The sequence below is a fragment of the Amphibalanus amphitrite genome, unplaced genomic scaffold (genome assembly GCF_019059575.1).
Source record: "Amphibalanus amphitrite isolate SeventyFive unplaced genomic scaffold, NRLGWU_Aamphi_draft 000094F_arrow, whole genome shotgun sequence".
NCBI classification, from domain to species: Eukaryota; Metazoa; Arthropoda; class Thecostraca; order Balanomorpha; family Balanidae; genus Amphibalanus; species Amphibalanus amphitrite.
The window spans coordinates 991,134-1,004,004 of NW_024881590.1; the positions used below are offsets into that span (position 1 = coordinate 991,134).

The following is a 12,871-nucleotide window of genomic DNA, read 5'->3' on the forward strand; positions in this document are numbered from 1 at the left end:
TTATCGCTGATTTTCGACAAAATGCGTTTTACTCGGTGTTACGCGCTTTCCCTAGAAGCCCCGTGAACGGTGAAACATTTTATCTTTGACCTGACCTGTGACGTCATAGGTGACCCCGAGGTCAATGAAATTTGGTATCCCTTGACAAATTTGACAGGGCTATCGAACGCCGTTTGAATTTTCCGGATCCGTCCAGTAGTTTCGGAGATACGAGGCGGGGGGGTAAAAAAATGCCCCCCCCCCCCACCGCGCGGAAGGTGGCTGGGAGGCCCACCGCCTGCCGGGTTAAATGGTTTGGAAGATATTGCCGAAAAACGGGAGAACAGACCCTTCCCCTCCAGTCCCTCGCGGGTTAAGAAATTCAATGCTTTGTAGAAGTCACACATGCAGAGGAGTCCGTAAAATCGGGCTCAGAAGTTCACTGACCGACTGGGCGATGGCGGAGGCTCGAGAAACGCTTTCCAATCCATTGGCGTTGAGCGCGGAAAGCTGCCACAGGAGCAGCAGCAGCACCGGCGACCACGAGCACGGATAGCTGGCAGTCATTCTCCCCGTGTGAGCTAGCTCCCTCCAGCTTCGAGGACCGACAAGTGAACGAAAACCTACACTGCAGGCTGTCTCCTGTCTTCGATTGATAAAAGGTTCAGTCTGGAATGTAAAAAGTTGTCAGGCTGCTCATGTTATAAAGAAGTTCGGTGACCTGTTCAGCCCTTGTCTTTTGAAAGACCATGCGTGGCAAGGGCAAGCGGTGCGTTCCAAAACCGTATGTAATTCAGCCCTCGCTTGGCCACTCGCAGTGACCTCCGGCCAAGTTACCAGGTCACGAAAATCGCTATATCATCAAACTAGTACTAAAGTTTTGCTGTTTTTTATAAGAATCCATTTCGTTCAAACCTGCATGGTGTGCTAAGCTCACCGAGTGCCATAATATTCATCCAATTTTTAAGGCAGTTCACCTAAGGTCATCTGCAGGTCATAATGACTTATACGGGAAACAGTTTCGAATGTCCCCAATTGTGAAAATAGCGGAGATATCCGCTCGATTTTAGCGTTTTTGTGTTGAACTACCTCAGTTCATATCAATACGTGACTAAGCATTAGGGAGTAATAGCGGTGCACGGGTTAACCCGCGCCCCGTTGGGCTCTGCCGAGCAACGCGCCCTGTTGGGGGGGGGCATTTTGCCCCCCCCCCCCTAAGATCACGAAAACCACGCAACCTAGCGACAAGCGGCAAACGGTGTTGGATAGCCCTATCATGGAACTACCTTGTGACCCAATTTTATTGACCTAGGTTAAACCGATGAAGTCACAGGTCAGGTCAAAGGTCCAATTTTCACCGTTTACAGGCATTTCAAGAAATGCGTTGTAAAATCGAGTAAAATGCATTTCATTGAAAATCATCGATGGGGAAATGTTCTTCAAACACATATTTTGATATTTGAGGTCACTGATACCAGGTCAGGTCACAGAGGTCAGGTCACGGGGGGGTCACAATATGAAAGTGTCGTATGATGCATGTTTTATGGTCCATTTTACATGACAGATGCAATTATGTGGGTCAGGCAGCCTTTGGGGCCAGCTTAGGTCACGTTTTGGTCAAGGTCAGGTCAAGGTCAGGTAAAGGTCAGGTCAAATTAGGTCAAATTTCAAAGTTAATATTTTTGCATAACATGGATATCGAATCGATGTAGCTCGTCACGGGGAATTCAATGGTGGTCTTTGTTTTGCCGTACGTGGTCTAGAATCGCTAAAAATTGAGTTCAAATATTTGACGTCATCATTTTTGAACAGTTTTTCGCTATAACTTGGCCAAAAAACGAGATATCGATCTGAAATTTGGTATGTATATAGAAGAGCGCAGGGACTATCACATATATTCCGGTTTTTTCGAAATTCTGAAAGTTTTTGGATTTTTTTTAGTTTTTCAAAAAAAAAACAATTTTTTGACTTTTTTGGGGTCAAAAACCCAACATTTTGAAAATCCGAGATTGCAGTATTGTAGCGCTACTTTTTGTCTACTAGACCATATAAAGAACTTTGAAATTGCTTGATAACTGTAGATTTGGTGAGCGTTTCAAGATTGCATGTTTTTTGCTCATTTTTGCTTGAACATGACCTCAGTTTGACCTCAATAACTCCTGACCTAAGGTGACCTAAGACTTGAAATTTGGTGTGAAGGTGTCAAATTGATGCCCGGGAAGGTACTGAAAATTTGCAGCGCTGCGCGCCGCCGTTTTCTTGCTATTCAGGAAAAAACACAGGGGGGCCAAAATGCCCCCCCCCCCAACGGGGCGAGGGTTAAATCGCAACATACCCGGATGGCCTGGACCTGGTCCCTGTGATGGCAGCCTAAAATCAAGATCAGATAGGTAACTGAACCATGAATACATACATATTCAGAGGTGACCACGTCCCTGTGACATCGAGGTAAAAACATGCCCGACAGGTCCGTCTCCAAGCCAGAGGTCAACAGCCTGGCCCGGCTCAATCTGGTCCTCTTCTTAGAATGTCACTTGTCAATTAACACCCAGTTATGGATCCACCAACTTTTCTAGCATGTGCCGCAAAAAGTTGTTATTCCGCTATCAGCTGCATCAGCTTCTGTTGCCTGAAGTAGCAGCACAGTAGCATAGGTAGTAGCATAGGCATACCAGGGTGATCCGGCTGCTCCGCAATGCAAGGAAGACATATTTTCGGACCTTATTTAGGCGTTGAGCTGGTTCCCTGCCGATTGCGTGTCTGTTTGCCAAGACAGAGCAAATGCATCCATTTCGTTCGATTGGTTCTGACGGCAAAACATTTTGTGTAATCAAATAAAGTAGCCTTACTCTTGTTTTGGACCACAATTATTTTTAACCCTCGCCCGCACATGGGGGGGGGGTGGTTGCCACCCCCCCCCCCAGCTAGTCTTTCTGCTCTGCACTCAACATTTTTAGAGCTAGAAGGCTGATTTTTTGTATAGCTACTCATCTATCCTTTCTTGATGTCCACTGAAAATTTCAAGTTTCTGTGATTTTTGGTTTCGGAGATATGACCTTGTTTTTCAGGTCATGTCATGACCCAAATGGCCAATTCTCAACATCTTGCGTTTGCCATGGGCCTTGTGAGCTTTTGGCACCCTGATTTCGGCCTTTGTTGCCAGTCTTACCTCCCACCTATCATGGAACATGTTGTTCGACGATGTACAGGGGTCAAGGTCAGGGTCAAGGTCAACCTAGGTCATCTAAGATAATTGCGTTTTAGGCAAGCTGAATTTACTTTTTGTGAAGTTTTTTGACTGCATTTTTGGTAAAAGCTTCTCAGATCATGATTTCATGTGATATTGACCCAAAAACAATCGGTGTACACATCAGATTACACACAGACACACACAGACATGCAAACACATCTAATTGACCTTGACCTAACTTGACCTGAAATGACCTCAGCAGCAAAATTCTGGTCGGATAGTGTGACAAAGAGGTTCTAGCTGGCTTGGCACCAGAAAACAGCATCGTCATCGGTATTTGATAAGCAGCGCACTTAATATCCAACGGTGACCCAAAACAGCAACATTTTTTAGTTTGACCTGACCTGGAGGGTCAATGACTGACCTGAGAAGGTAAAACTGGGTATCATTGGATTTGTCTCTTCCCAAGGAATCTTTTTGGTCTTTACTGCTAAGCTCTATCTCCAACAGGAACGAAATTTCGCGGGGGGTGGCAACCACCACCCCCCCCCCCCCCATGTGCGTTCTAGGATGGGAAAATGGCATGTGCGGGCGAGGGTTAAGCCGCGGCGTGCTGGTGGCCTTTTTACTCCCCCCCCCCCTTAGGTTTTTTCGCGAATATCTCATTAACTTTTGGAACACCTGTTCCTATATCTTCTCTGCACGCGTTGCAAAAATTTCAGACCCGGGTCATTCAAGGTCAGGTCACCAGGTCGCGTCAAGTGACACCTTACCTCAGACATCTTACCATCCACAAGAGACCAGCGGCCAGCGGCCAGCTTGAAAACCCGCCGAGAAGCACGAGTGTGGCCGTATCATGACCATCGCCATAATGTCGGTGATCTGTGTTTGTAATAGGCACTTTTCGGAGCGATAAAAGAAAAACGTAAATATATGTTGTCATAAATTTTTTGACACTGGATAGTAGAAGTTATAACGGGAATACAAAATGCTTGCTTCTAAATTATGACATAACTTGAAACTTAACCCTCGCATGTGTGCGGCGTTTGCCAGCTTCTAATGTGTAGGGGGGGGGGTCGGTTGGACCCCCCCCCTTGCCGTTTGGCCCCTGATCGAGCTAGAGCTTCGCGGAAAAAACGAGCGTGTTGCCCGTGACGAGAGGAAGCCGATGATACCCAATTTTAAGGTCCTAGGTCATTGGTTGACCTTCCAGGTCAGGTCAATGACCCAAAGTCGGGAAAATCGGGACCTGTTATAAAGTCGTAAAGTGTGGCTGCTAAGGGGTTTTTCGGGGTGCTGATCACGAATTTCGTGTTAGTTTTGATCACAGATGATGTCTTGAAGCATTTAGACCAGGTCGGGTCAGGTCAGGTCAGGTCAACCAGTAGGCGTCGTGACGGGTATTCGTAGTACGTGTCAACCGCCTTTGACAGCTTCGTAACATGTTACGAAGTCACCAAAACTACTTCGTAAATGTTCAAATGGTTGCTAAATTCGAATTCAGCTCCAAAAACTAGCCTAGAAACATGTAAAACTCGAAAAAGTGACCCGAGGTCACCCGAGGTCACCAAAGGTCAATGACCTGATCTGACCTTCAGGTGACCTTGACACACACGGGAGTAACATCAAATCACATGTTTGAACGTTTGAAACCACGAAAAGCTTGCAAACACGCGGCTAGTGCGAGCCGACATACGCGAAATCGCGATTCCGGCCAAACATGGTCTCGGAAAAGAGGTCACAGGTCAAAGGTCATTTGGGTCAGGGTCATGAAATTTTCAGGGTAGGTGTAAAATTGATCAATGCGAGGGTACTGAAAGTTTCGTCGCGATCGGCCGCTTTTTACGCGAGTTATTCGCGAAAAACCATGGGGGGGTCCATCCGACCCCCCCCCCCCCTACACATGAGAGGGTTAAAAGATCCAATGTTTGTTATGCAGAAAAAAAACAAGATGTGTGAAAAAAGCCTTCTTTGTAATCACTGAAAGTGAATTCTGCCGCCGGGCACCTGGCTAAACACAACTTAAAAGTGATGGCACGGATTTTAGACTTCAGTTAATTTTCCGGAGTCGGAGTCGAGGCAGCTGGACCGACTCCAACTCCGACTCCGACTCCTGGCTGCTTGCCACGACTCCGGGCGACTCCGACTCCGACTCCGACTCCTACTCCGAAACCCTGGTGATGAGGGCGCTATTTATTTCGGAGGGCGACGACTGGTCAGGAGGGCGCTGAACGGTGATGAGGGCTGCGACAGATCTGGAGGGCGCTACGTGAAGAGGGCGCCGACAAGTCAGCAGAGCGCTGTATGGTGGGGAGAGCGCCGGCAGGTTAGGAGGACGCCGTATGGTGAGGGAGGGCACTATACGAGTGAAGATGGCGCTATCAAGTCAGAAGGGCACTGCTTAAAGAGGAGGGCGCGGACAGGTGAGGAAGGCGATGTACGGTCAGGAGGCCGCCTACAGCTCAGGAGGGCCGTCTATGGTGAAAAGGGCACCGACTTGTCAGGAGGGCGCTAAAGGCAGAGGGCGCCGGTCTGGAGGGCGTTGTATGGTTGGGAGGCCGCTATACAGTGAGGAGGCCGGCGACAGGTCAGGAGGGCGCTGTACGGTGAGGAGGGCGCTATAATACGATAAGGAGGGCGCTGACAGGTCAGGAGGGCGCCAACAAGTGTGGAGGGCGCAGACAGATCAGGAGGATGCTGTGTGGTAAGGACCATGAAGGCGCCGACTGGTCAGCCCAGAGGGCGCCGAATGTGAAAAGGGCGCCGATAGGCCATAAGAGCGCTGAATGGCGAGAAGGGCGCCGACAGATCAGAAGGGCGCTGAAGATGAGGAGGGCGCTAGATGGTCAGGAGATTGGGGGTGGATATCCGGCAGTTCAGAATTGTGGGTGCATGTTCACCCACAAAGGGATATGAAATTGTAAACCTGGGTGCCAGTGCCGCATGGTGTACCGCAATGGCTTACCGTCGAGGGCGCCTAGAGTGTTGGACATTAGAAAGGCGCCTTCGGCGCCACGAAATGATCGTGGAAGGCGCCCTGGATGAGGGCGCCGTAGATTTGGGAGGGGCTAAAGCCCAGTGTGCCCCCCCCCCCTTGGCTGCGCCCCTGGGCAAGTGTCACTTTGCCAAAGTGCCACTTATCAAAGGGACACTTTTGGAAACGTTGGTGCAGGTGTGTATAAGGGTGGCTATATGAATCCATTTGTGGGGTCGCCCTTTCCAATAAGTGTCACGTAACAGCAATGGGACTCTATATGAACTGGACCCAGGGTGCTCGCCAAGACCAATGTCTTCCCCTAATCCCTATCATCCTTCCGGCTCTGACATGGTCTTGTCAGACCGAAAGGGCATAACCCAACAAACCAAACGGAAATTGCCATCTGGCTGCGTGGTGTAGTGGTTAGCGCACTAGACTCGCGTTCAAGTGACACGGGTATCGAATCCCGTCGCCGGTTGATGCTTTTGGCGCGTTGTCCCAGTAAACATGCCGACGTCGGCGACTGGGGGGTTTGAATCCCACCGCCGGTTGATATTTTTGGCGCATTATCCCAGACCCCAGTAAACATGCCGACATCGGCCCCGTCGGTCCAAAGACAAACGATCTCGTCAACCTAGGCAAACGACCTCGGCCCAACGTCGGCTCGACGTCGGCTGGACTTTGTCGGGCCGAGGTTGTACCGACTTTGGGCCGACGTCGGCATGTTTACTGGGAAAGCACCTAAAATTTTTGACCTCAGGTCAATTTTCAAGGTCAGAGGTCAAGGTCAAAGGCAAAACCGGCACATGTGTAGTGATCTCAAAGTAAGCATTCTAGAGGACGGCGAGATGCATAAAACTGGCAAACTTGGGTGTCAAATGAAAGAAGAGAATCTGAGGATTCTGAAAATGCGCTCAAAATCAAAGGTCAAGGTCAAGGTCATGCTGAAAATTGACCTTAAACTTTGCACTTTTTCGTAAATCTTGCGTGTTAACTTCCAAGATGTTTTGAAATGTTTTGACGCTTATCGGGTCCCTACTTGTGGTTCATCTTACGATACAAGGCTGCTCAAAGGTCAAGGTCACAGAAGAGTATCCTTGTTAGAGGCTATTTCACTGATTCAAGTTAGTAATAATAAATAAGACAATCTTGCCATCCGGAGGCTCTAAATGAAGGATTAGAGGAAAATAGATGCCAGATTCGTAATCAGCGGGTACGAATCCATCATAAGCGACCTTTCATGTGTCAAGGTCAACCAAAGGTTATTCGAGGTCACATGAGGTCAACATAAAACTTGACATTTTCCAAACAAAATATGTATTATTCGACGCGGCTTGACAAGGCGAACGCAATGGTACCACTGCCGTAGCTATAGGGCCATTTTTGTCGAAGTTATTTGCGAAAAAAAAACTAAAACCACATTTCGGGGACGTTGACCTGACCTCTGACCTCTGGTCACCAAAAATATTACTTCTATCTTTCTCTAGGTCAAACGCTACACAACCGTGCTCGTAATTCGTCTTTATCTCTAAAACTATTTTTAGCAGCTATTTGAAGCTCACGTCTGTGACGGTTAAGTTTGCCGTGCAAGGGTCTAGAAAAATCGATCCTGTGACGTCATCAAGGGGCTAGGTCCAAGTTTTTTACTTAAGAAGATGTCAAATGGATGAGAGAAAAGGTACTAAAAGTTTCGCTTTCCTATCCCTAAGCGTTCGGGAGCTATCGCAAATATTCGCCAGGGGGAGGGACGAAAAACGGCCGCGAGGGATAAGAGTAACAGTATGTATAAAATGTATATCTGTGAGGGATAAGAGTAACAGTATGTATAAAATGTATATCTGGGAGCTTTGATATCTGTGAGCTAAGGTCAGGTAAATTATTTCGCGACCTCTCCATTATAAGTCAACGGGAGAAAATTAAAATGCGCCTCTTTTGGACGAATGTCGTTCTATAAACACTCTCAGACATCGGTTTAAAGGTAAGCATTATACATCGAATCGGAAAATTGAACCCGTGGCCCCTCTCTGTGCCCCTGACTCCTGACCTGGAAGGTCAACCGATGACCTAAGACCTTAGAATTGGGTATCATTGGCTTCCTCTCGTGACGGGCAACACGCTCGCTTTTCCGCGAAGCTCTAGCTCCATCAGGGGCAGGGGTGTCGTTTTCCAAAAATGATTGGTAGGGCCCAAAGGCGGCGGCCGGCTATATGTGACGGGGCTTAGAAGGTAGGGTACCCCCAAATCTGCCTTTCTCATCGGATTTCGGCCACTTATTTTTTCGCCCTGGTCATTGACAAGACAAACCAAAATCTTAACCCTTGCCCGTAAACGGTGTTTTGCCACCTTCGCCCATGCAGGGGGGGGGGGGGTTGGTGCGACCCCCCCTGGCGTTTGAAAACGGAGCGTCGTAGAGCTTAGCGGAAAAGACCAACGGATTGCTCTCAACGAGATCTCGCGATTGGTGGTATATTTTTTGGTCCTAGGTCAACATTTGACCTACTTATGACCGGCCAAAGCTCAAATTTTCGGAAAAATCTAACTTTTTCACTTTTTCAGATTTCCGCGCCGATTGCGGCAAAACGGTAAGAGATATTGGCTTGAAACCTTCACTATCGTGATCCTTGATCAATTCTTGATCGTTTGGTGTGTATTTCGATGTCATAACTCTAAAAATGATGCGTTGGGAGCATCGGAAGTCTGCAAGGTCATTTGTGCATTGGGTCACGTCAGGCGTGTGACGTCACTGACCTGACCCTGACCCAAAATGAACTACAAGAAACAACCGACGATGCCTGAAATGGATAGCCAATTCGAATTCAGGGCATCAAAATACCCCGAAAAGGCATAAAAGTGCAAGAAGTCATTACAGGTCAACCGAGGTCACTGACCTTACCTTGACCTTTAGTAACCTTCAAAATGTCAACGGACATTGTGCCAATGTCAAATCAGCCAGTTGTTATTCTAAAACAATCCATCAGTGTGTCAGGTCAGTCGGCATTTATACCAATGTGAAGCAATCTCCAATTTAGCGTAAATCTGGCCGGAGGTTGTTCCCTTTATGACGTCATAACTCCAATACCAAAAGTTGCGCAAAGGATGCCCCAAAGGGTACTGAAAATTTGAGCAAGCTATCTGAAACGGTTCGGCGTGTAGCTAAGAAAAACCTCAGGGGGGGTTGCACCAACCCCCCCCCCCATACATGGGCGAGGGTTAAAAAAGAACTTTGGATGTCTAGGTCATCACCAAGCCCCATGCACAAAACGTGCAGTTATATGGGCAATAGTGTCGGAGAAATGCACGCCATTCTGAAAGAGGCCCACGCCGACTAAAAAGGACGGCTGTGCTGAAAGGGGCCAGGAACGACTTTGAGGGCCCAAGCCGATTAAAAAAGACGGTTACGGGGCCAGGAAAGGCTTTGAAGACCCACGCCAATTGAAGGGTTTGACAACTAACGAGGTCTCGAAACACCACGTAGTTAGGAAGACCTGCTTGCCAAAATAAAAGGATGACAGTACGAGGGGCGTTCAGAAAATTACGGGCCCGACCATGAAGGAGCAGAGAGATACAACATCGACTTGTTAGACCAAGAAGTTAATTTATTCAAATAACATCCATTAACCCGCGCGGGGCTGGGGTCTCCAGCGGAACGCGCCGAACCCCGTAGCGCAAAAAAAGACCACCATTAGACTCCCCGTGACGAGCTGCATCGAATCAATACCCATTTTATGCAAAACTATCAACTTTAAAATTTGACCTTTTTGGCTTGACCTTGACCTGACCTTGACCTGACCTTCACCAGAAAGCGACCTAAGCCGTACCTGATAGTCTTATAACCAACACCATTGAGTTGGAAATGAAAAATTGGCCATAAAACATGCATCACACAACCTTAGTAAAGTTGGGTTCATGTGACCTGACCTGTGACCCTTGGTGATCTGACCTGTGACCTGACCTGGTATTGTCAGTGACCTCTAATAGCAACATATCTACTAGGCAACTGACGCCCTATCGCTGATTCTTGACAAAATGCGTTTTCCTCGGTGTTATAGTGCATTCCCTAGAAGACCCGTGAACGGTGAAACATTTCATCTTTGACCTGACCTGTGACCTCATCGGTGACCCTGAGGTCAATGAAATTTGGTTTCCTTCGACAAATTTGACAGGCCTTTCGAACGCCGTTTGAATTTTGCGGATCCGTCCAGTAGTTTCGGAGATACGAATGGGGGGGGGGCAAAAAATAGCCCCCCCCCCCCACCAGGTCGCGTTATAAACAGACCCCACCAGGGAGCGGGCTAGGGCATCTATCAAGGAGTGCGTATACCAAAAATGAGCCTGATCGGACTTGTTAGCGGGCGGTCAGAGCCCAAATAGTGAACTAGCAAAAATGTCGATAATTTTTACTTTGACCTGACCTGTGACGTCATTGGTGACCTCGAGGTCAATGAAAATAGGTTTTTCTCGTCAGTTTTTCCAGGGCTATCACGCGTGGGGGCCGATTCGCCCCTCCCCCCCCCCAACCTACCAGTAATAGGGTTAAATAGGATATCAATCGCTGCGTCTCATACTGGCGCACACGTCCATTTTTTCCTCGACGCTCTAGCTCCGGTGAGACGGTGAGGGGGTCGCACCCGCCCCCCCCCCTCCATCGGGTTCAACTTCAGACCCCTCAAAGATGCGTCGTGGATCCTTTGTCTATAAGTTGCGCAAATTTCACCGCGCATGGCGCAAAGACCATAGTTCTGGCCTGTAGCCTGAAGTAATGGGCGACCATGTCAGGACCTTGGTTACAGACAGACGCATCCACATCAAATAACTAGTAAGTTAGATCTATCTTTTAAACAAATTATACCCCTAGGGCTCATGCTGTTTTCCTTATCCCGCGCAAGACTGCGGGGAGGCTCTACAGAGCCCCCCCCCCCCCGTTTTTCGGCAATATCTTTTAACCCAATTCACGGATCAAAACAAAACTTGCAGTACCTTCAGCGGCATTAATTTTACACCTTATGTTTAAATTTCAATTTTCTAGCTACCATAGTTTGGCCAGAAATGACGTCAGAGTGACGTCATGTCGGCCGATTTCGATGCAAAATGTTGAATTACGGCAAACGCTCTCAAGAGCTTAGCTAAATCCAATTTCTTTGCAACAGTGGACTACAATTACACGTAAGTAGGTATAGCTATCAAACTGCTATCTCGAATTTTCAAAAATTTGAAAGTTTTGGAAAATCATGTTTTTACAAGTAGGTACCTACAAGAAAACAAATATTTTTTTTTTGTTTTTTTTCCAAAAATCGTTTGATTTTGCGCAAAAACCGGAATAGGTACATGTGATAGAACTCACACTGATAAACTATTCTAGCAAGTTTTAGCCCAAAATCTTCAAAGATAGCCAAGTTATTTGCAATACCTACGTCGTCCACTCCAGAAGTTTTGAGACTGGCCTCGTAAAGTCCATATGAACAGTGCTAGATACTTGTTGTTCTCACAAGTCCTTACCACAGTTGTTATAAACGTACTTGCGTAATTTTGTTTTTCTACGTTGCAAAAGACGGCAACGGTGTCACCCTGAACATGGCAAGTCGCACGCGGCTTGTCACAGTGACCAGTGTAGAGCACAGTCAGGTTGTTCATGTGAAGACAGCTTGGATGGTCGCTGTGCAATAAAATTTTGGGATTAGCTTGGCAAAAATGCCCGAGAAACATAGCAAATTGACTCTCAAGTGACTTGAGACGAAAGCTGGATGTATTTTTAACATCAGGAGACCAAGAGACAGAAGGCCCAATGAAAACACACTGACTTCTTCAGACCCAATAAAGACAGACAGCGCAGTTCCACTGGGAAGCTCAAATTAATCCCTTACTTAGAACAAAAAGGCAAAAACTTCATAACCTGGGTCCCCTACGACCAGATGGTCAACAAGGAATGATTCGTGAAGGTTCTGAGGGAGTTGAGAAAGATATTTCGCCGCAACAGGTCGGAACTCTTCAACTGTGACCAGGGGCTCCTGCACCAGGACAGCGCACACACCCACAAGTCCACCATGGAGACGAGCTATCTGACACAGATGTGCGTCAAAACCGTCCGTATCCCTTCCCACAGTCCTGATCTGGCCCCCGTGGCTTCTGGATGTTCCCCAGACTGACAGGGAAGCTCAGGGGCCGTCTTTCGTAGGATGTGGAGGAGATGAGTGAGGCTGTGACAGAGGCCCTGGGCACCTTCACTTTGAAGGTCTATCAGCAGGCCTTCAGGCAGTGACAGGAGCGCTAAAGCAGGTGCATTAGACTCGGGAGGTTCCATTTCGAGAGTCATACAAGTTTCATGCTTCTCTGAAACAGACAACTGTCTCTACTGAAAAAGTCTCAAAACTTCTGGAGTGCACCACGTATTGTCAAAATTTTACAATGATACCTATATTTTTCAAAACCATTTTCAATACGTTTTTGACATCGTACAGCAATATAAATGACACCATTGTGTTCCTGAGCTCAAATTGCATCTGATAGGCACCTTTTTGGTTGAAAAATTTCATTTTCAAAATTTGAACTTTTCTGACCTGAAATTGACCTGACCTTCGGCAAATTCAGCTGAAAATGACCTCAAATGACGCAGACGACATTATTTTAGAAATCTACGTGTAAAAGGGACCATAAAACATGCGTCACATGACCGATACATGATATGTACTTTTCGTGACCTAGGATGCCCTGGCCTTGACCTAAAAAAA

At 47.4% G+C, this 12,871-nt stretch overlaps 1 protein-coding gene across 2 annotated transcripts in view; it reads right to left on the bottom strand.

Moving 5' to 3' along the window:
* Positions 1-642, bottom strand: part of LOC122380286 (trypsin-7-like) — a 53,006-nt gene extending 52,364 nt beyond the window's left edge. Inside the window, exon 1 of one of the 2 annotated variants that reach the window (XM_043363325.1) lies at positions 427-642. In XM_043363325.1, coding sequence (XP_043219260.1) covers positions 427-546 — 120 coding nt within the window. In that variant the 5' untranslated portion in view covers positions 547-642. The remainder of the gene's footprint in view (positions 1-426) is intronic. The other variant, XM_043363326.1, reaches the window with a different exon arrangement.
* Between the last annotated feature and the right edge of the window lie 12,229 nt (positions 643-12,871).